This window comes from Sylvia atricapilla, chromosome 4, assembly GCF_009819655.1.
Source record: "Sylvia atricapilla isolate bSylAtr1 chromosome 4, bSylAtr1.pri, whole genome shotgun sequence".
Taxonomy (NCBI): domain Eukaryota; kingdom Metazoa; phylum Chordata; class Aves; order Passeriformes; family Sylviidae; genus Sylvia; species Sylvia atricapilla.
Genome location: NC_089143.1, coordinates 8,905,345 through 8,929,772, shown reverse-complemented (window position 1 = coordinate 8,929,772; position 24,428 = coordinate 8,905,345). Strand labels below are relative to the sequence as shown.

At 34.6% G+C, this 24,428-nt stretch overlaps 1 protein-coding gene across 4 annotated transcripts in view; it reads right to left on the bottom strand.

Moving 5' to 3' along the window:
• ATP8A1 (ATPase phospholipid transporting 8A1) overlaps positions 1–24,428 on the bottom strand; it is a 104,604-nt gene that overhangs the window by 11,078 nt on the left and 69,098 nt on the right. For all 4 annotated transcript variants that reach the window (XM_066317065.1, XM_066317066.1, XM_066317064.1 and 1 more), the window contains 6 exons: positions 21,087–21,161; positions 20,843–20,965; positions 18,086–18,164; positions 14,094–14,155; positions 11,025–11,081; positions 10,461–10,568 (listed from right to left, as the gene is read on the bottom strand). In XM_066317065.1, coding sequence (XP_066173162.1) covers positions 10,461–10,568; positions 11,025–11,081; positions 14,094–14,155; positions 18,086–18,164; positions 20,843–20,965; positions 21,087–21,161 — 504 coding nt within the window. The remainder of the gene's footprint in view (positions 1–10,460; positions 10,569–11,024; positions 11,082–14,093; positions 14,156–18,085; positions 18,165–20,842; positions 20,966–21,086; positions 21,162–24,428) is intronic.

Genomic DNA, 24,428 nt, shown 5'->3' with positions numbered 1-24,428 from the left:
ATGTGCTTTAAAAATGTGGTAACCTTCCCATGACTATGTTAAAAGGACATAGACACTGCCCTGAGATTGTACCCACTACTTCTGTCGACAGCTGTCAGCAAACAGCAAAGGTGCAAACACTGAGCAGTGGCAGGTTCAAAATGAAACAATTAATATTTTCAAAGGAGAAAAAAAAAGAGCAAATTTGGTATCAGAAAGTGGAGGAAATGTATTAGTGAAGAAAATGTATCAGCAGTCACTTTATAAGCAAAAGCTGACTTTTGACACATTTGATGAAATACTCATTTTCTAGAACAGGAGCTAATAGGAAACGTCTATCACAAATGCATTTTGCAAGACATTTTATAATTAAGTAGCAATTAGATAGACAGTTCCCTTAAAAACAAGGAAAAAGCATAAAAATACAACTTGAACTAATCACAATTATTACTTCCTATTATTAACAATTTTTTTTTTTATTTATAAGAGCATAGCAAAGAGCTGTCCTTGTGTTAGCCACCCGGTATTAAATGTTTGCTGGTGAAACAGCAAAAGTGATAATGTAGGTCTTAGGATGTTAATTCTGACCATTGTAATGCTAACTATGAATGAAGGAACAACTGGCGCCTACTATTCACTCCATCCAGCCTTTGGCTTTACAAATGAACAACATGAATTGAGGTAAAAAAAAAAAAGTTTTTCTGCGTCATATTTGAAAGCCTGTCAGATTTTTTTTCTTTTACAGAGTTAATCCAAACCTAAAAGATTTAAAGCCGACATTCGCATTAAAGACAGAGGCCCTCTTTGTATTTTTTGGATGAAGAGGGGAAAAAATAAAATCCCACAGAGGTATTTCCTTCCTTTCTGTACAAGAAAGCTCCCCCCCCTCACTCTGTAGAAAACATTTTTGTCTCTAACTTTTCACATCTCTTTACACATAGGCAGGTCATCTGGGAAATGGCAAACCAATCCTTTTCAGACAATGGCACTAACAGGAGCAGCCTGTTCTGGGGACGGACTCTGGCTGCCTCTGTTTGTGGTTTACAAATTGTTCCTAATGTGAGAGATTTGTGGTCTATGCCAAGTCTTCCCCCTTTAGGCCTTGTGAAACCAAATGGAATCTGCCACAAAAGTGGCTCCCAGGGGAATTCAGAAGTAATCCAAAATGAGAGCTGGGAAGCCCAGTTTATTGTAGGACTTACAAATCCTGTAGGGAAGATAAATAATTTGTTCAACGTGTAGCTTTATGCTCAATATTAAGACTTTCTAAAATAAATTAACTTTTTTTTTAAGTTTAGAGTTTTATATAGGTTCTCATTTTTTAAAAAAAGAGTAAGAAAAAAGCTGAGAAATACTCCTTTTCATGACTTAGTGGCAGATAAGTAATCCTGGCCGCAAAACATTTTAATGCACTGCTGAAGATGTAGTGTTAGGAAATTACATTTCAGAATGAGCAGAGAATATTTGCTTTTTCCTTATTATGAAATGATCTGCCAAAACAGCTAGCTCAGACTTTAAAAAGCCTTTAAAAAATAAGAAGGGAAAGATGAAAACGTGGTAAAATTCTTGCCGCAGAAAAGCTTACCCTTTTCAGTTTGTCTGTTTCAAGTATCATCTAGGTACACATCTCCTTCCTATAAACTACAAAGCTATAAAATACCTCAACAGCATCAAACCAGCAAAAGTTTCTCTTCCCAACCAACAGGGAAAACTTCATTAGTAGTAGTTACATGCATGTGTTTGCCTCCATATATGCCAAAGTACTTACAGTTGTAGTACTAAAACAGATCTGCATTAACTTCCAGTGCAATGAAGTTCCTACAACTAAGTCCTTATATTGCCTCTAGTCTTTCTGTGCTATATAGAGTTTAAAAAACATCTTTTAGCTCCTTTTAATTAAGAAATGTTTTCCTCAGAATTGCAAAGAATTAAGTTCCTCTCTATTAGGATCTCTGGCTATTAGGAATATTAACTAAGACAGACCACTGGAAGCAAAACCATGAATTGGGCCATTCAAAGATCAGCTCTGCTGTTCCCGTTTGAGAGAATGAGAATGTAACTATGGAATATGGAGAAGGATCTTTGAAGTATATTTGGGAATAGCAGATTCTGGCTCACAAATAAATGTGTGCTACTAGACCAAGTACAATTAAACCATGAAGGTCTGAGGAGTCAAAATGGAAACTACCTATCGGGAATTAAATGGGGAAAAAAACCCAAACCCTGAGACAAATATTTTTGATTCCTGAAGTGAAAGATGAAAAGAAAATTTTAAATATAAATTATTAAATAGCTAAAATATGTTAGTATCAGAATAGTAACATAATTTTAGGGTCTCAGGTAAGGACAGATGACCGATGTTTTATGAGATGAATTCTGATTAACTTTAAATATCATCAATAAATCACTGATTTTTTTTGCAAGTAATATTATTTTCCACAAATGTACACTGAAACATTTTTTTTTCTCTAAACAAGAGGTTCACATAGGTATAGAAAGGAAGACATATAGATTACTGATTATTGTTTTGTAAAGACTCATAGCTCTTAAAAGACAAGATGAAAAAACCTGGAAGGGGACAAAAAGGTGCAAAAAATCCTTAGGATAAGGACCTTCTGCTGAGAATGGGCTTGAGAAATATTTTAGACTATGAAGGAAAAGTCTTGCTTTTCTTGTTGAATTATTTCAATGTTCTTGAAAATTTAGTACACCAGTTATTCCTCCTGAAATGAAGATACAGAATTTGGATAATATTTTAAACCAGACTGGTAAAAAAGCAGTGCAACAGCAAAAAAAAAAAAAAAAATCCCAGACAGACAAAAAACTACAAATGAACAAACAAAAACCCCAAAAGAAGGAAAGAAATCATAGGACAGAAATCATAACTACTCTAGATATTAGTCACTGAAGAGTGACTATATTCCACAAGTTTTGTGATAATGAAGTGAGAATTGATAGACTTTGGCATTTTCTTACCATACAGAGCTCAAAGCAGTTTTGGAAACAGAGGTTGCGAACTCAGTTATCTGCCAGGTTCCCTTAAAAGCATGGCACCGTAATTCTCTTGTTTGAAGGAATTTAGGCATTACTTCCCAAATTTTAGGGGCATTATTTACAACTCTCCCTGCTAACACTGAGGAAAAGCACTGTAGCAATTTTTCTTAAATATATAACCATTTAAATTTATTTATTATGCTGTATTCTGCGAAAGTTATTACAATAATATTCAGCTGTTTTTTAAAAATGCAAGAAACAAGTATCCATTATAGCACCTTTTACAGCTGGAGGGACAAGACAGCAGGGTGCAAAAGCTGTAAGATCCTCCTAGAGAAGCTGTTGATGTATGGGATGGATGAATGACTGTGAGATACACTGAAAACTGGCTGAATGGCAATTGGTGATCAGTGTGAGACTGGCTGGAGGCCAGGAACTGAAAGCATACCCCAGGGGTCAATAGTGGGTCCAGTTTCATTTAACTTCTTCATTAAATATCTGGATGAGAGGCAAAGTGTCCCCTCAGGAAATCTGCTAATGACACAAAATGAGGAGAGGGGTGGCAGATGCACTAGAGGATTGTGTTGCCATCCAGAGAAACCTCAAAAGGCTGAAGAAATGGGCTGATAGGAACCTCATGCAGTTGAACAAGGAGGAATGCAAAATCCTGCACAAGGGAAGGAACAACCCCAGGCAGCAGTATATCCTGGGGACCACCCAGCTGGAAAGCAGCTTGGCAGGAAAGGACTTGGTCCCAATGGACACCAGGTTGAAAATCAGCCAGCAATGGGCCCTTGTGACAAAGAAAGTGAATGGTGTCTTCTGGCTTCATTTGACAAAGTACTGCCAGCAGAAGGGAAGGCAGGTCTCCTGTGCTCAGCACTGAGGAGGTCACACCTAGGGAAGTCTCCAGTTCTGGGCTCTCCAGTACAAGAAACACAGACATACTGAAATTAGTCCAATGTCCAGAAGCATCTCTCATACAAGAGAGAAACCTGAGATAGTTAGGACTATAGCCCAAGAGAAGGCTTAGAGTGATCTTATTGATGGAGATAAGACTCCTGAGTGGAGGGTGCAAAGTCAGGGCCAGGGCCCTGTCATGGCACAAGATGCAGCAGAGCAAACTAAAACTTGAATCTGAACATTAAGTAAACCTTTCTTACTGTGAGGGTGACTGAACAGGAACACAGGCTGTTTGGAAATGTTGTAGTGTCTCCACCCTTGATAATACTCAAAAGCTGTCTGCACGTGGTATGAGGCAACTTGGTGTATTGTCAGAAGCATTAGACCAGATGACCTCCAGACACCTGTTCAGCTGTTCTAGGATTGTATTTTATCCTAAATACTTTGCTTTGTAGGCTTTGCTCTGCATTAGACTAAAACCGATTCCAGCTTTTGGATCAAACTTTAGACAAACATCTGACTACAGAAGACCTATTCAATAGAGACTAATGTATCTGGAAAACTATATTTTCAAAAAAGTTACTTGGTGTTTTTGTGTAAAAAGACCCCAGTGCAGTGAAGGCGTTAAAGGATGCATATCTAATATTTTAATAAGCATGATTCCATATAAGCAGGATACTTGGCATATTACAGAGTGAAGTAATATTAAGAAACCGATGCTGTCAATACAGTATATTCTAATACATTGTTTCTACACAGTGCAGCTTAATCTTCCCACAAGAAATATTACTGTTTTACACAAGACTTCTGCAAACATCAATCAAATGATCTAAAATTCTGTAAAATACATGCCTGTACCTTAACTCCAATTTCCGTCAGTAGTTTTATAAATCCCTTGGGCCAGACAGAGCAGAAACAGATGGTGCTCTGGAGAACTTTACAGTGCATTGTCTACAGTACCTCAATAAATTAAAAAGTTTTATGGATACTGAACTTTTGCTTTAGTATCAATGTCATACTTTTTATTCAAGTAAAGTATTATTATTGTAAGCAATCTTATTAATCATTTAGGTGAAAAAAAGAAGCCTAACAATTGAAAGCACCTAACAGTAACAAGGGGCTTTATTAGTGTGAAATATACAACAGATTGATTTGTTTTTCACCCCTCCAGATTTTTTCAAGAAAGAGATAACCATACCAGTTTAGAAATGTATCTATTTTTATAATTTAAAAATCAGTCTTTTTTTCTTTTTAATAAGAGGACTTTAAGGAAAAGTAGATCTATCAACTGCAAGGATGGAAGCAATAATGGAAAGTTCTAGCAGCTTTACAGCCTACTGACACATGAATGGAGGCTGCTCTTAATGAGTGAATTACAGAAATGTCATTAATTAATGCAAGTATTGCAAAAGGGCTACACAGATATAAAAACATAGAACAATTTAATCACAGCTTCATTTATTTGTGCAGTCATTATATACAATATGACAAAACATGGACAACTGGCAATTCCCTGAATCACAGATTAAAAATGTATTTTTTGTTCAGAATCACAGAACAGTTTTCTGTGTATTGAAGAATTTCAAAGGAAAAAGAAAATATACCTACAAAGCAAATACCTTATCAAATATGTAAAGACTTGGCATTTACATTCAAAAACTTGCACAAACTTCATCTGGCTGAAATAGACAATATCATAAGCTGTTTAAAATATTTTGAAAGTGTATTTCAATTGTCTGTTTGTTAATATTATATATAGAAGTATCAACCTAATTTATATCAATATACTAGAAAGACAGACCCAGGTAGTTGATTTTTCAAGTCCAGAATAAAAATTTTCTTCTAGTTTGTAGTGACATCTTTTCTTGATATTAAATGCTTTAATGTAATGTTTAATGTAATGGGTCAAACCACACAAACCTAACAAAAAAATGCTTCCTAAGAATTTTATGTGGTTTTTTTTCCCTTTCTTTCCAGTGTATCTATATTTAAAAGCACAGATTTTACTAGTAAAATATTAAGGAAATAATCCATAAAGTTCCTTGTTCACATGATTCCATATTAGACAGTACTGACAGAAAATGAATGAATAAACATTTCCACAGATACAATGCAAATTGTAATATAATAAAGACTATCCTACAGAGGCTGCAAAGTTGTTATAAAATCAATTAAAGCTTCTGACATGTTTTCAGTATTTCTTTCTCATAAGCTGTGCATCCTCATTCCTCCCCACAGAAATAAAATTTTGCTACTACTACCAAAATCCTCCTTGCAGAAAGGTATTTTAGTATTTAGTTATAACTATATGGAATTTGAATTTCCAGTCTTTTAGGATCTGTGTCTAAGACTAGAAGAATATAGCCCCTAATTCTTAGAATAAACTTAAGGAATGTAATTTTTAATGAGTGATTTTAAAGTACAAGCAAAATAATATGAAAGTAAACAGTAAGTTCCACTTAATTAATGATAAAATACTTATATCTTGCTTCTGCTAAAAGACTCATGAAGTTGATTTGCTACAGTACCTGAGCTAGCTACAGATATTATACTACCTAATTAATTACATAGGTTTTTACCCCTTTTTATCACTTATCTTTCTTCATTTTTATGGCCTATTTTCCCATTTTCTCCAGCTTCATAAAGCCTATTGCTTCTCTTGTAGTTTTCATCCATTTTTCCTTCTAGCCTCTGTCTGTCAAAAGACAATGGTGAACTGACAGTTTTCATCTGAACATCATCAACCAGGGAAAATGAATGAAGTTTTCTTTACTTGGAACTTTATTTCTTTAAGAATAAACCCCACAACTCGAATAGAAACTGTTTTAAGGTTGACAAGATGTAACTGGTTGCAGAACATTAACATGGAAACAAGTGTAGCTACTATAACCTACTATAACTAGAACGACCAGTTATTCATATTAGAGAACACTTGTGCCAGGAATAACTTACTTATGTGAGTCAAAAGTCAAATTTCAACTATTCTGGTGCACTCCCTACTTGGCAACAAGTTCCCACTACTTACAGGACTTAGGATTACTGTACCATGGAGAGCCATGTAGTTCCCACACTGTGAGAAATAATACTCTATAAGTGAATGAGTTGGCCTAGTCCAGATCTACTAGTCTTGACAAAACAGAAAACAAGGGTCTTTATGCCACAATTGTCTCAGCATTCTAGATCAACTGGACATTTTGGATCAAGGGGGGCCCTGCGTGTTTTTCTTCTGGGAAAACTCAGCAGAAGGGAGTGACAGAAAAATACACTTGATTATAATCTTAAGAACATGTCAAGGAAAGGGGTCTAATGGCCTAGACAACACAGAAAAAGTGCTGTAACTATCATAATTTTTTGTTTCAGTATATTTTCTTTTAGAGCATGGTATTCTACAATTTTTCATTCTGTGATACTAACATACAGCAACCTATATGTAAAAGTCAACTTAATTATCTTCTGTATAACTAGAACAATACACAAAATGATGGAGAAAATTAATGTAAGGAGTCAGAAAAACTTGCAAAAGTATGTGATACATTTGCTTCTTTGTTCAGTAAGTGATTGGATGATGCCTGGATAGTAAAAGATGAACACAAACCAACTCCTATGCTTTAACTTTGGGCCACTAGCTCTAGTGCTCATATATAACAGTATCAGCAGCAAGAACTGACTTTTCTTCTGTTACAACTCAATTTTTTCTCGAGTCATTACCTTGTAGTGTTCTCCACTGAAATACATTTATCAGAGTTGAATATTTTATAGGAATGGATAAAAAAAATGAGTTTCAAAAATACTTAGATTAACACCTTCCTCTGCATCCAATGAATGAGTTTTCCATCACCTCCATATACTTTTTCTCTCTCCTTCAAGAGCACTAGAATTTTATTTTCTTGGAACAGAAGCAGGAATAAGCAAGAAAAATCTTACTATTTTCATAACATGAACATGAAGGAATACCAAATCTTTATTACAATGTTTTACTAAGTTCTTTTCTATCTCAAAGAAGATATGAAAAATATATTTGTAGAAGACATCATCTAGCTGGGACTTGATTGTGGGATGAATATTGTGTCAAGAATACAGACTGGAAAGACTATAAACCTACTAAGACAGAATTGTTACCAGCTACAAGAAGAAGAAAGAGAATACCTTTAAACTTTCTAAGGACTATAGTTATATATATATCCATATAAATCTGAAGTTTATTAAAAAAGGGGCATTTTTAATGAATATGTTTGGGAAAAAAATGCATAAAAGGCCCCTTCAGCATAATTTCTCAGATCATACCAGCTAAAATGGACAAAAAGCTAAGAAGTCAGTTTTTGACACATTAACTTTTGCCAAGTAGAGCTGGATGAATTTTTCAAGTCTGACTCACAAATTTGAAGCAATCAGACAACCAGTATTTGCACATGCAAGCAGAGTTGCTTATATGGATTTGTTTCTATCACATCACAATCTTTTGCATAGATAAAACTGTGAATCTTTTAGTTTCAATACTTCTGGAAGGCCTGACTTGCTACAGAGAAACTCAGTGAATGCTGCCCTGCAGACCACTCAGTCAGTAAAGGGGCTTCCAGGAAAGCACAAAAAACCCCTGCTTCCACTCTGAGCTGCGGTATGCATCAACAGGACTTTTAGCCACACAGAGTGCAGTGCAAAAAGCTAGACCAGAGTTTTGAACATAAGCTTTAATGGCCTATGATGCTTTTAGAAGACTTTATTCTGACATCCCAGACACTGAAATATATTCTTAGAAAGAAAACAAAACCAACCTCAGTCAACAACACCTCCCTTCAAACAACTTCATGCACATACACACATCAGAACTACTATATACATAAACATGCATAAGCAAACACACTAACAATGTAAGACCACCCATTTCAAGTACAGATAAAATTTTATCGTAAAAAATAAATTATTTTAGGTTCTTAAGTCTGGCTACTTTGGCACAATGTTGATTCAAACCCCAGGAGTATTATTTTTGTTGACAGCTAGATCTATTTAATGAAGAACTCTTTCTAGAAGATCACAGGAATTACATTCCCTCAAAACCAGATGTTTCCACAGTAACTTCAGAGTCTGAAAAACTTCTAACTAGAAACATTGTTATTTCAATAGTGAAGTGCCCACGCTTATGTCATACCAAGTGTAACACACCAATTTTGTTTCCACTGTGCTTATCACTATGAAAGTTCTGATGACTTAAAAAGCAAAAAGTTTTTACAAAATCTCTAAAACCACCAAATTCCAAAAACATTGTTTCTTCTATAAAATACAGTGTATTCAAAGAAAAATGCTGAAGTACAGATAGCTTCAATTACTTTAATTTATAATAATATACAGAATTAGTTTTAAATAGTAGAGGCAATGTGGTAATGTACAAAATCTACATATATACATAGGTAAGACATTATGGTAGAGAGAAAAACCAGCTAGAAATTGTGTATTTCAATTTGTGTAATTTCAAATTCTTTTCCTTAGGTGTCCAAGTATTTAAGGTAACACCTTGTGCTTTCCATTAAAATGTAGTAGTTACAGTAATGCCTATATAATATTTTTTCCTGTAACTATTTAAATAGGAGGTTGGATTGATGAGTATTAATTACTTTCAAGCGAGGGAGAGACACGCACATTTCCCACATCTTGCATAATTTTTTAAATTGCTGAATTATATCACAGTGGTGGTGGAGTTAAAGGGACTCACTCTTTTACTGGTGTAAGATTTAGTTGATATGATTTGAGAACCATTGGAAGAATCTTTCTGACACAAGCAGGTATTCTCAGTTTCTGATTCCCACTGAGAATGCACACCAAACTTGTCAGCTCAGGAGGACTAATCATGCCCAGAAGCAGACATAAGTGTCTGAGAAATGAGTACTTCAGATGTTTCTGGAACTGAATAGTATTGAGAATTCGGGACTGCAGTTCCAATTAAATCAGATAAGGCAGCAAATAAGCATCTTTTATGGATTCAATCCAATCAGGAATATTCAGAGTAGCTTTACACAGATGCAATTATAAACGAATGAGAAAACACCAATTATTGCAAAAGGTTAAAGATACATTACAATAATGCATTCCAAGTAGCACCTTAATAGGAAAGGAAGTGTGCATGACAAGCAGTTTGTGCAATGTTATGGCACCTCAATTTTTTTTTGAGGCATTTTACATCTTCAAGTACTTGGCAAATTTGTAAAATTCAAGATTAAAAACAGCCTTCACCAAGCTACTACTGGTTACTTCATTATGAAAAATGCTCCAGAAAAATAAGCACTGTAACTCTGAGTACTGAATTTAGTAAGACTTTTCTTTAGAAAATTAAAGCTTACCTAAGAACTGCAAAGCAGCTCACCTGTCTATTCTTTCTCATTAGACCACATACTCACACCCTGTTAGCTTTTCACAAGAGTAAAAATTGATTCTATTTTAAATAAACATGGCTACCACATTGAAGGTACAAAAGACAGAATGACATACACGCTTCTAGTTACCAGAAGGATCCAATAAATATTAGATCTGTACTACAGACTGAAACAACATTTTTTTCACACATTTGGATGTTAGTTAAAATATATTTTTACCTCTCCTGACATATCAGGTGCCATAGGAATGACTGGCCACAAAGAAGAGTAGATTCCAAAAAACACTACCCAAAGTGCAATGCTTCCCCAGATTGCTATATGGCTGAACTGTTAAAACAAACAAACAAACAGAACTATTATCACATATGCATTATAACATAAAATAACATCTTTGCTACCTAGCATTTACAAAGCTATTTTGATATATTGGATCAAATTTCCATGCCTTGTATTAATTTAACTCTACTACTTCAGTTAGCTATTTCTTAAAGGAAACTTATACTATCAGCAGCAGTATTACTGCATTTTAAGCCAATTTAAATTTAGTTACAGTAAGTCCAGAGTAATTTGATTTTTCTAGTTTAAGTATTACATTTGTCCTGATTTTCAATACTAAGCATTATTTCTTGTATATGGATATTCTGTCCTTCCACACAGTAACCACAGTTTGCTACTGACAAACTGTTAAAGGGTACTATATAACAAATAAGAAGAAAAGAATACAATTATTCATTCATTGTATTTCACAGAACATTTGAGAACATGGTGAAGACATTTGCTTACCAAAGTCCAATATGAGGTCTCTAATCCAGCCTTCAAACACACAGTCAGAACCACAAACTTAAGGGAAGACAGAGAGAGGATTCTTAATATGGGAATCTTAACACACAGAAATTAATAGTTTGGTTAAACTTTAAGGAGAAAACAAGAAAAAGTAAATTACCACTAGAAGATTTAAGGATACAATCCAGTAATGAGCTAATAATAGAACATTAAGAAGTACTAGCTTCCATTAATAATGGCCACTCAACTTGATTTTGAAAATTCTTGCATTAGAAATCTTATCCTTGCTTCTTAGAACTCTGTAACTCTGGCTCTTGCAAAGGTGTTAGCATCTTTATTGATGGTATTTCGGTTACAAGGAAAGGTTTGTGATAAGTGTTCCTTGTGAAAAGTCCCCCTTCAGTAGAGACTTGAAGACCCTCCAGTTACAGACAGGATGACTACAACTTTCTACACCAAGACAGACTTAGAAGACATAGATTCTGGACTGAAAGCTTGCAATTGCTCAAGGTTACATCAATCTAAACTTAAAAAAACAACCAGAAGTTTTGTTACTTCATTAGTAAATGAGTCATCTGCACCAAACCCTGGAAAGGCCAAGAGTTCAATGCTGGTAATATAAGACCTATGTTCTGCATAAAAAATAACAGGTTGAATAAGTCTGTTATGCCATTTTCATTATTCCCTCTTATCCTTTTACTCATCTTTACATTTTTCATGGCGGAATCTCTGAAAACATCACGTTTGTGAGACATGCTCCATTTTAGCTCATAGATGAGCAGTAGGAGAAAGTTTATAATCGCACAGCAAGGACTAGTTGATCCAGGAAAATTGTTTATCTCTGTCCTTTGAAGTTCACTCAAGCAAGTTTTCTGTTTACCAAGGAAATAGTTATCGCATTTTGTAACTCACTCGTGAATGCGAATCACAAGTTTTGCTTTACATGTAATCTGAAGAATATGAGTCTGAAAAAAGGAGTCACAAAGACCAAGCTCCAACTCCAACAGCTATAGCTTAAATTCCAGTTTGATGGAGAAGTTGGCAGCACTGATTGTCAGTGAGTTTGTTGTTTGTATCGAACTTTAGCCAGTCCCAGAAATTCAGAAGAAACGTACTTCAATCCGTACTGAAGCAACTAGTTAAATATGTATGACAAATCTTTCACTATGTCTGGTGCACAGAAGGATACAAAAGAAAATTGAGGATGATTTTGAGTATTGTAATTTGCTTGGTCGATCTGGTTTGGGTTCTGTATGTGGATGCATAAAAAAAAAGAATCATGGAAAAAAATAACCCAAACAAAGTCATTTGGTACACTTGTTTGCTGCTTAGGTCAGTTGTAACGAAAGTAAACATCCTTCAGGATGAGATCAAACATTCCCGCTCCGTAGACAAGATATGTACACAAAAGGAGATACACAGTGTGAGAATAGAGCCTTTACTGACCTTTGATCATGTCTGATACCCCCACCAAAAACCACCAACTATGCACAGCCACTCCCTCAGTAATATGGGGTCTATTGCTCCCTCCTCTGCTTCATCCAAACTTACAACAGTGCACTAAATCCTACCCAAGAAATGAGAACTCAAACTGGTATTCTGTGTAAAGACTGAGCTTTTTTTAAAAAAACCTCTTGAAAATGGTCATACAGATATTTTCACAGCACCCTATTCCTATTTGAAATTCACGTTTAAAGAAATAATTTCAGGACATATTATGAATCATTGTGTACTTCTGACTTCATTTCTGGATCCAAAGAAACTAAACTATATAAGCTTCTGAATTCCTTTCTTACTGGCTTTTGCAGTACTGATGACTACAGATTTCTGAAAACCACATTGAAAATGGTATGAAGAACAAGAATCGCCTTAGAATTAGCCTCAGAATTTTGATATGATTGACAACTGTTACTGCTCATATACTTCACATGAACAGATTAAAAAAAAACACCAACAAACTCTCCACCCCCATTTTGAAAAGCTCTCAAAATTCATGTATGTTCCAGATTTTCTTGAATTCCTGTGCAAGAGCAGGAAAACATCAATTGCAACTTCCATATTTTCCCAGACTTTTGAAGTGAAGGAAAATAGTTTTTTTGGAAATTCTTGACCACTCTGCAGCTTTGTAGCAAGAAATTAACCTCTCAAGACGGTCAAGTTTCAGTTCTCCTAGTTGAAAACCAGTTGCAGAATGTGACATATATGAGCAGCATTGTGACCTCTGTTTTAGCACGTGTCTAGAATATTTTCCTTTTATTTAAGTTATGATATTTTCTTATTCCCCAAATAAGTGATTTTGTTGCAAATATACACTACAGTCTCCTTACATTAATGGAAGAATTAATTTCTTTTTTGTACCTGCCAGCAGGAGGAACTTGAAAGGAACTTGAAAAATTAATTAACTTTTAACATTGAAGAACAGAGGACAGTAAGCATAAATCTAATTTTGCTTCTAAGAGAGATCTTGGAAAACCTGCTACTGGGTAACATCCATATCTAGTAAGTAAAAAGCACATATTTAGCTTTACTAATTTGTTCTAGGAGATAAAATGATTAGTAATGATTAGTATCTATGAGAGCAACAGAAGTTTACTGTTAGGTACAAATCAGGTGTACTTTTGGTGGTTTGATTGCCTCTGAAAAGGCGTCCCACAGCCTTTAGTCAATATGGCTCAATGCCTCTTTTAAGGCCTCAGGATAAATTAATAGACAGAGAACTCAATTGTATCTTCAGAAGTCCAGAAACTACTTCTATAATCAATAACCTGAGATTTCGCCAATGCAAGAACTTAAACCTAAATTAATAAGCATAATTAGGGAACAATAATTCCCATTATTTAAAAACCAGACAGTTTACTGTAAAGGAAAAATGTATCTTCTGCATCTTTATTGAACTGCTTTGTTTTAAAAATGGGAATTGGAACACAAAATGCACTTGAAAACTTCCCAAAGAGTCATTCAGGAGCCATTTCTTACTCTTAAGGCAGTTCACTGAATTCAGTCTTCTATGAAGAGAATAGCAATAGCAGCACTGGATCTCTAAAATAGTTAGAGTCAATATAGACTTACAGTGTATACAGTGTTACCCAGGAGCAGGTAATCAGAAGTTTTGCCATTGCCAAATACAGTACCTGGAAAAGAAAACAGAGATTAAAATAAAAACATTTAAACATACACAACTATTTCAGCTACCCCCACACACAACAACTATATATGATCTTTATATCTTCTGATATAAATAATCTTAAATAATATTTTGATATAAAAGAGATGGCAGAACTTTCTACAGACTACTAATAGATTTCATCTTGAACTGCACTGAACACTACAGAACTATGACTTGCATCATGTTTAGTGCTCTAAAACCTTCAGTGACTTCAGAGATTATGCAGGAAACAGGAACTCTTTGTGACACCACATACCAATTATACCAGCTCTGTATTCAGTAGCAGTACAATTAAGAGTTTCTTTTAATATCAGAGATATAGAATCTTATCTTGAGAAAGATGTGAAATACAATGGTTATAGTATATACTGATTATAACATATAAGTAAGCAGAAAGCTTAGAGTCAGATTTTCATGAATTCTGGGGTTTTTTTTGTATGGAAACTTATCTTTGCTCTTATAAGGTATCTAATCTTATATTTCTGAATTCAACTTTAATAAAAATACAAAATATACTCAGTTTAAATTTTTGAGATGTTTGTCATTCATAAAATTTTCAAAATTTACCCTAATCAAATATGTGGATCCATGTAAGTACATACCCATTTGGCACATATGGAAACAGACACACATCAGTTATGCAGAGTCAGAGCTCTCAAGAGACACATTTTCATAAAAAAATCACATTTGCATAAAACTCACATGTGTTTCCTAAGTTTAGGATTCCAAAGCAGTTAATTTTCCATTATTTATCAGAAGTTCATGACTATTTTTACAGCTTAGTCTTTTCTGATCCCAGTTCTGTCAAATGTATTTTTTAGACATGGGATAACTGACAACTGAATCATTATGAGGAAATTCCTCATTCTCAATTAAAAGTACTGAGGTGGCTGCACTTCCACATGTTCAATTTCGAAATGCTTTTAGCATTCAAGGTTGTTCTGCAACTAAACCAATCAAACTGTAACACTGCTGTTGAGGTTCTAACCACTGGGATATTGCTTTTTTACTGCATTATACAGAGTAATCAAAATGCTGTGTATGTAGCAAGTAAGGTTAAAAGTAAAAGACAATAAAAGAAGAAAAGAATAATAAAGAAGGAAGGATTTTTAAAAATGCTGTATTGGGGGAAAGAAAAGAATAGAGGTGCTTTTCTGTGGAGGGCATTGAGGGATGGATTTATAACTCCTCAAATTAGGCTGGAAAGAGGAAAGTGACAGAAATGGTGATAAATGCTGATAAAAATGACCTGTAGTTGGAAACACTTATTTTTCAGTACCTCAGCTGGCATATGGTATATCAAACACTGCTAATTAAGTATGTTTTCATATTTGTGTTAAATGTTTTTCCACCTTTCACAACATCGTTATATATGCTTGAAATTAAATCTATTTTGGTTCTGGATGAAGAATGTTCCTCTCTAAAAGCTTTTCAGGACTCATGACGACAGTTTAACACAGAAAAAAATGATATATTAACTGATATTCTGGAAGAGACAGCAAGGAACAACTTCACACAGAAATATTAGAATAGAAGTCCTGCTTAACCTAGTTGTCTCCCATTCCATGATGAGGAGCTCACAATGGCTGCATCCTTAACTCTAGTGACACCAGTTGCATTTCTGACACTTCCCCTATTTAACTTTCTCCCTGGACAGACTAGCACGCCAAGAAAGACTCCAGGAGTTGAAGCCTGAAAAAAAAAAAGCTGAGACCATAGCTTATTTCAAAGATTACACAACAGAGGGAGCACCTGGTGAATTTACTAGCACATATAAGTTTGGCTTCTGCCATTTATGTGGACAAAGTTGCATGCAAAGAAGCTTCTGTGAAGATTTATATGTCACTTTTTGTATCCACATGACAGGACATGGAGTGTAAATTTTGTGTACTGTAAAATGGTAAAAGTCCCATGGAGCTAATTCTGACAAACAATTCTTATAAATACACACTTTTTTTCTCTGATCACATATTTCTTGATAGATTCTACTATGACATACGCAGTTTGAAATTTTCTACTTACAGATAAGAAACAAGGCAGACAAGTAAGACAAAGACTAAACAGGAGAATTTGACCAAGAGAAGACCTCCAAGAGATTTTAATCATCTTCAAGATTTGGTTTTCAACATTCTAATAAATACCTGCTAACAGGTATTTATTAACAGATACACTGCACTGCTTTACAGTATACAACTAGCAGTAAAGAGCACAATGAGAGTAAGACAGAGGAATAGGCAGGCACCTAAGGCTATTTCCACCAGCCAGAGTGCTGAGACTCAGCACTCTAATGCACAAAGCTCAGCTGTACCTTTCATATTTCAGGATGTACCTGCACCTGTTTTTTGCTAAGAGAAGGTGGAAGCAGGGACTTATTCTCAAAAGTTCCCGTCTCTGGTACTCCTTAGGAAACTAAGAGCATTATTTCCCTTTCCTTTTAATACACACTGACACCAGTGATTTAATTAATAGCATAGCTTATTTTGGACTTGTATCTCCATGCAAAACTCTGAGCACCACCAGACCTATGCCAGGTACTGATTATATAACCTCAGGATGTACACAATTCCCCCACGTGCCAGTTCTGCTGTTTACCCATCCTTTCTCTAGCAATGAAAGGGAAAGCTAGCAGGCAATTTGTTCAGACTCACAGAGACCACTTGCCAGGAAGACAGCTCTAGCCCAGGGCATGAGCTCTTGTAAGGCTGAGGTCTCACAAGTGCTTATACAGGTATCTATGCCACTCAACCATGAACTCTACTCTTCATCACCACAGACACTCATTAAACAGTTATCCATGGTGTAATGCATAAATCTCTCACATGCATTTGCTACAGCTTTGAACAGGGGTTTCAGTTCGAGCTTATGGTTTAAGAGTATGCACTGAACATTTTGGGAATCTCATTATCCTGGGCTGTCTAAACCTCTCTAATGCAAACTGTTGCCACTGAACTCACATTCAGTGTGATGTGAGTGGCCTTTCAGAGTAAATAGGCTGCCACATACCTCCCTTTACCCATTAGGAGTCACTGAGTGTTTTTCCCTCAGCCTTTTGGGGCACAAGCAGCTGCAACTGTCTTGCTATCTAGTCTCAGCAGTTTCAAAATGTCCATGAGAACATTTCTGTTCCCTATGCCAGGGCAGACTGCTTGGCTACATGGCCAAACCTGAGAAGAGACTAATTTTCAGAAAAGCTGCAAGGTATACACTTGATTTTTTTTTTCTTCCCACAAACTGGAAACAAAACAAAACCCCACCTTTAGGAGAGGTCTTCCAGCCCCAAACATTTCTACAAAATGGAAGCAGTGCTTTCAAGTTTCCTTTAATTAACATCACTTTCTCTCAACCATCCCACTTCCTTCTGCAGCTTGAGTGCAAATACAATAGTTGAACTAGAAGATGGACAGGACTTGGCAGTCCAAGATGTCACCATTCCTCTGCCACAATCCTACTCATAGGAATATAAACTAGCAGGTTAGCATGGCCTTGAAATAGCAGGACAGAATGTATACAAAATAAAAATAAATGCTGACAAAATGTAAGAGACAATACAAGGGATAGTAGTGTTTTAGGAACATCTAGGTATTTACTGTGATAGTGTATTTTATAAAAATTTGCATAACTAAATAGCAATCTCATTTTCTCCATCTCATTTCAGTTTACATAAACGTTACTGGGGTAGTTAAATGTGTATGTACATAATATTATTCCTACTTTACACAGATCTTAAATAAAACATTTTATCTATATGGCATCTGGTTTAGTTCTAGAAATGGTATCTTGAAATTTAATCACTAACTGAACTGTTAGTATTTACAAAATTTCCCTAAGAAAAAAGATAATATTTTGAAATATTGTACTTTTCAACATTTATATTTTTATTTTTCATAATACTTACCATGCTGGAGGGCTTTTAGTGGAAACCAAAACAGAATGAATGAGTGGAAGAGGCCATTTAAACAATGAACCCAGAAAACCTAAGAAAGAGAAAACAGAAAATCCATGAGAACCATTTGCAATAAACTAGTTCTGTGAACCCTGACCTTTCTTTTTATCTGTGTGTTAGATTCACAAAATGTGTTTTTGTTAGGCCACCACTGTGAAGTAATATAACTGACAGGCACTTTCTGCCTCCTCGCTCTTCATGGGTCATTTGTTTATTTTTATGCTTTGGAAAAAAGTGTATTATCTTCTCCTTTTAATTTCAATTCAGAAGGGAAATTAAAATATAAACATACAGGAATATCATCAGAAAAATTAAACTAAACTAGACAGCTTGAACGACTGCTACATTCTAAGTGGGGAATTAAAAAGGACTCTAGCTTTTATAATTTACATTTAGTATTAGAATAAATTTAGATAGAAGAAAAATCAAAACCTGAGTTACACATATGCCTAACCTATATATTTCCAAACAGAAAGGAATTTTAAAAAAATTAAAAATTTATTAGTTTCTTCCTTAAATTTCTCCTTACATACTCTATTCTTGAGGAGTACAATTTGATCATACATATATATTATGATTATTGATCATAATTCCTCTAATGTATTTGCTAAACAATTGATGCTTTACTTTCAAACTTATTTCCATTTGTAAAAGATGACTTTGGCAAAGAACTGTATTAAGTTTAAGAATAAACACTGTATTAATGCTTTCCATAATATATTGCATAATGACCTAAGAAACTTAATAAAAAATATGTAGCCCACTTCCTTCTGTATGGCAATTATGTTTTCTTCATTAACAATGCTTTTCACTGTTGCGGCTTTTAGTGCAAATGACCTGTATCTTGAGTGTTAAGGTGTTCAAAAAATTGAAATTAAGTTGCCTGTCTCACATTTTCCACAATGTCTCAACATCTTTTGTTAGATTACACAGCTACACTAGGTTGCATGGTCCAATTTACACTCCAATACTTTGCACATTTAAACTTGTGCTAGTCATTAACCTTTGTCTCTCCTTCTTGCTGTGTCATTACCAGAAGTTTTTATTTGACAGAAAGCACAGGTGGGTGCAAGAAAAATTAGTTCTACTTTTCCATTTTCCTGACCAATTCTTTTTGTCCCATGCTAATCCTTTAACCTCTGTCATGACCTCATAACCTTTGATCCCTTTTACCATAACAAATATCTGCATCAATATTCAAGGCAGTAATGTTTCCAAATCTTTAACACCAACTATTCAACTTATATAGGTGGGAATTTTGTAGCTGGTGAGTTTGTAGACGTTTACCCATAGCAAATGTCGTATGGGAACAGCCACAGAATTTCCAATTAGGTCAACAATACATTTGTCCAATAAAGAAAATATTAAAATCTATTTTAAAACAGAAAAAAACAACTGTTGCAACTCATACTTACACTATTTATTAAAACTATAATAACACAAAAGTGTCTGTATTTATGGGACCATGAAAAGCCTCATATTTGAAAAGCATTCACAGGGACACAAGAGACTCTGTTATCTAGTGTTCTTACAACTTTCAGGTTGGCTTTTGTAGGTGAAGGGATGAGATGAGGAAGAAGGAGAAAAATCTCATCTGCTTCAGTGAACAAATATAGTTTAGACAAATAATTCTATATTTTGGGGTAACTCCAGTTATACAGCAAAAGTGGAACACATATAAGAGCTAATTATGCTGTATCAGCTCTGCACATCTACTACAGACCATCACACATAGGCATTGTTAATTCAAGGATGTATCGAAAATGTCCCCAAGTTCAACATAAAATGACGTTACTTGAAAAGTCAGAATTATATTTACAAAAAAATAAAATCAGAAGGAACTCTTACAAAAGTCAAATATTCATGAAATCACAGATTCAGGTACAAGTTTAATTTAGTTTTTTTAAAGAGATTATTTATGGGCAACGCTGTAGAAATTTTGTATATTTTATGTATTAAAGAATCCTACATTCTTTTACAACTACTTATTCTAGTTTCTCTAAGATGAATATCATCCATTTCTCACCAAAAGTAATTTCAGATTCCTTTTGATCCACACTGACACATTCTTGACTCCAAGCATTTCTTTCCAAAACTCAAAATTAAACCATAAAATCACAACTCCAAATTGGCAAGGAATAGTACCACGTCCCTCCCTCTACAAATCTAGTGACAGTTCTTATTGTCCTGTGCAACACTTCTCCACAGGCTTCAGTAATCCATTTCCATATAACAGTACAAATACATACAGCCCAGCAACAGTGAGGTCTAATCACTTCTGCCTACAGAAGACAGCTTTATTACCAGCAGCAGAGAAAAAAAAAGGATTGAAAAAATGAAATCCTTGTTGTCCATTTCCATACCTGTTAAAAATTAATATATACATATATATGCACACAAATATATACACACGAATAATAGAGATATATTAATTAATATATTATTATATATTTTATGTATAAATATAATATATTAAATAAATATATAGCATATATATACGTATATACACAAATATATATACAAATATCATATATATATATATGATTTGTAATATGATTTGTACCATTCACCAACAAGTGTACACCTGGAAATAGTAGTAAAAAAAATCCCCTCCATTTTTAATTATGAGCAGCATAGAACAAAAAGGGTAAATATACTGAAGCCCTACGACTTTTTGCTTTATTATGTTTGATTTTTAAAAAGATCTACCTTAGTGTTAAAGTCCAGGGCATTTTGGGAAGTCTTGTATAACTCAGGGTATTTCAGCATGTTTTCTTTTCGGCAGGATCTCTCAAATATTCCAAGAGTTAGAGGAGGCATTGCTGTAAACATCTAGCAGATGGTTTAAACAGAAAAAAATTGCAAAACTTTAGAGGTGAGGATTTGCTTAAAGACTGCTTACTCAAGAAACATTAATTGTTAAATGTAACTAAAGGCACAAAAATTATCTTACCACATTGTAAAGACCTATACACCATCTTTCAAAAAGAATTTGTCCAGAAAAGCCATTGACAAATGCAAACCAGACCTGCAAAAGATCAGAACTGTGTATTACTCAAATGTCTTGCAAGGTACAATAAACAGATTTTTCCTTAGCTTCATGAAAAAAGGATACCCCTAAAACATATTTAGAACACAGCTGAAAGTGTTTTGGTTTAAACTCATACGAAAAAAGTAATGATAAACCCAACTTTCAATCAAGAACAGATAGTGGGCAATCTAGTCAGATGTGTGAACAATTCCATGTAAATCGGAAAACATTCAAAGGAGGTAGCTATTTTCAGAAGAAATGTCAGGTTCTTTAAGGTTTTCAAAGTGATTTAAGCTCACTTAATTACTAATGAAATAAAATTTCTGAGAAATATGGGCTAGTGGATGGGGAATCTACAGATTAGTCGTCATTGCCTTCCCATTTTTAGCAAACTTGACTAACAGAATTCATAGATTAAACTGCTGTTTGGAACTTAAAACTACCAATAATCCTTACTCATGAAAGGATTAAGCTTTACCAAAACACTGAAGTAGAACTATTCAGTTAAGAAGCACGAACTCAGCTACAGGGTACTTTAGAGAGGGAAGTGGACATCTCTTTAATTGTGTAAGTTTTATCATTTTTTGCTAAAAGGTTAAAAGAAAACAAATTTAATTTGAAAGGTGTGGTAACATATTTTCTAATATTTTTCAGCATAGCATCCAGCATATCTACTTTCTCCTATTTCCTCATCCTTGTATTAGTTTAATGACAAAGTAGAGAATAAGCACATCTGATCAATCTTTATTAACAGGTTACACTGAAACTATGCTGTCTAGTACAAATTCAAGCTCTTAGGTAAGACAAATCAAAATCATCTGAACATTTTACTCCATTTAAGACTCATGTTTTTCACATGAATTTTTAGATGCTGCTTTCTTGCAGCTCACATTTCATTGAACTTCATTAAGGAAGCATGAATTGCTGTAATCAATATGTATGGTTATCAGTATGCACCCAGGCTGGCCTCCAGGTGACTGGATTCCATGACCAGATTCAGGGTTTTTTCTAAATCATGTGGTGCAATGCCTGAACATGTTTCTGACTACTTTGAGATGGAAAACCTCCTGAATTTGGCAACTATTAAGACTAAAAATCCAGGAGGTAAAATCCAGCCAAAATTGCTATTTGTTCGACAGATAAATTTTTTTTTTTGGTGACCATTTATTTAAACAAGATTGGATACAAAGTCATGACTGTTCAAGGCTGCAATAATATATATAGAGAGAATACCCTGAATTTTCAAAAATCTTACAATGCTAGATTTGTTTACTTTGGTAGAATTTAAGTGCAACAAGCACAGTTTCCTAACCTTTTGGACTATACACTGAAAAGACAATGGAATTACCTTATTTCAGCTGAATCAGATTTTTATCAGCTCTTTCGTATTTTGATTTTTGACTTTCAAAGTATGAATTCTGATTTAATTGTGATGGATTTAGCAGACAGTTTTTGGCAGCAGTTTCTCAGTGGCTGAGCGTAAGGGCGCAAGATGAGTACATAATCAATTGTGCAGTACAGAATAATTAATTATGCACTCAACATCAGTACAATTGATGTTTTTTCCCCTTGTTTGTATCAAATACTGGAGTAAATTTTAGAAATATTGACTTGAAAGGGGTAGGGTTGTGGAAAATATGTAGCTGGTCAGCTGACCAGTAGCTGGTCATAAATATGTGCACATTTCATTGCTGGTAATTTCAGATAGAATTAAGAAAAGTATCACTCTCTAGGAAAAAAATAAAAGACTACAAGTACACACAGACTTGACCTCTCATAACCAAGGAGTATATGGAAAAGACATTAACTTTCTACTGTGATTTAACTAGCAGACAAAGTGTTATAAAATGCTAATTTTAAATGAAAGGCCTAAATACATATGCTAAATCTATTCCACATGTTGACTGCTCTTACAGGTAAACGATGCTAAGCAACACTTGGAAATGTTTTGGAGTGACTTTTACAAAGCAATGCAAATTTTTAGGGTAAAATTTTAATTTACAATGGAATGTTGCTTTCAGCGTATTTTGTACAGAATTTAAGTTAGAATTTTCAAGGTATTTAAACTGAAAACAGCTTTACTATAAAATCGTAAAGAAATCCTTTCAGGCATAATATTGACGTCCTGAAATAATAGCATTTACTTTTTTCTAAAGAAAGCATGCAAGTTATAGGCATTTTAGTTCATTTTAGTGTAACAAGGAACTGGAATATATCTTGGTCAGAGGTCTAGATGCAAACTAAAGAGAGGTGAAATTTGGTAGCACCTCTAGGTTCTGAAGTTCTTATGGAATCTATCAAAAAAAGTCCATGAAGAAGAAATCTTTCAATGTGGCTAAAAGCAGTGATCTTTAGTAGAAACACTACTGTTTAGTGGAAATCAGATAAATAACTTTAAGAGAGAAAAATCTTTAGTATCTAAGCAGAAACATTAACTTTATATTATTTACAAGATAGTATTTGGGTGTTCACATTAAGAAAAACTGACTCAAATAACAGTGGCTCAAAATTAAAAGATCTAAAAGGTGGAAAAAGAAAAGACAAAGGACAAATACAGCCCTCATCTCAAACTGCAAGACAGGAGCAAAATAACCCACCTATTTGCCTTAGCTTCTGTATCTTGGGCCCTAGAAAATGACACTATTAACCCTATATGAAAAAAGCAATATGGAGCTTAGTACATTATTAATAGTGAGAATGAAAAGACACACTTGCTCTGCAGTGGGCAATTTATTCAGAGACAAGTGTTTCATCCCAGTTATGATGGACAATGAAGGCAGTCGTAGCTGCAAAATAAGTTTTTAGGATGCTGTACATGGTACTAATTTAGGAGCAGACTCAAACACTTCTCTCCTAGTGTATAGGTCCTACTCTAACAACTCAAATTAATAATCCAGGTCCCCTTTACAGAAGGACAGGTGATTGGTGTTCTTAAAAAGTATTTTAGACTATATATGTGAACAGGCAGTGAAAATTCAGACCATTCTGTAGTTCAACGGCTACAAAATTTTCCATAGAAAAGGAAAGGTTTAAGTCCCCACACTGTCTAAAATGAGATGGACTTTAACACAGATCCTTGTATTTCTAAGTTTTCCAAGCACACAATGCAAAAATGTGGGCATGAGCACAGTCATTGTCTGCTGTCTGTGTTTCAAACTGAACTCAGTGCAGTTTGCACACCTCAAGTAAGCCACAGCACAGTGAAGCACAGCAGCTGAACTGAGCAGCTCAGACCCAGTGTGAGTCTGTGCAGGAACCCTGCTC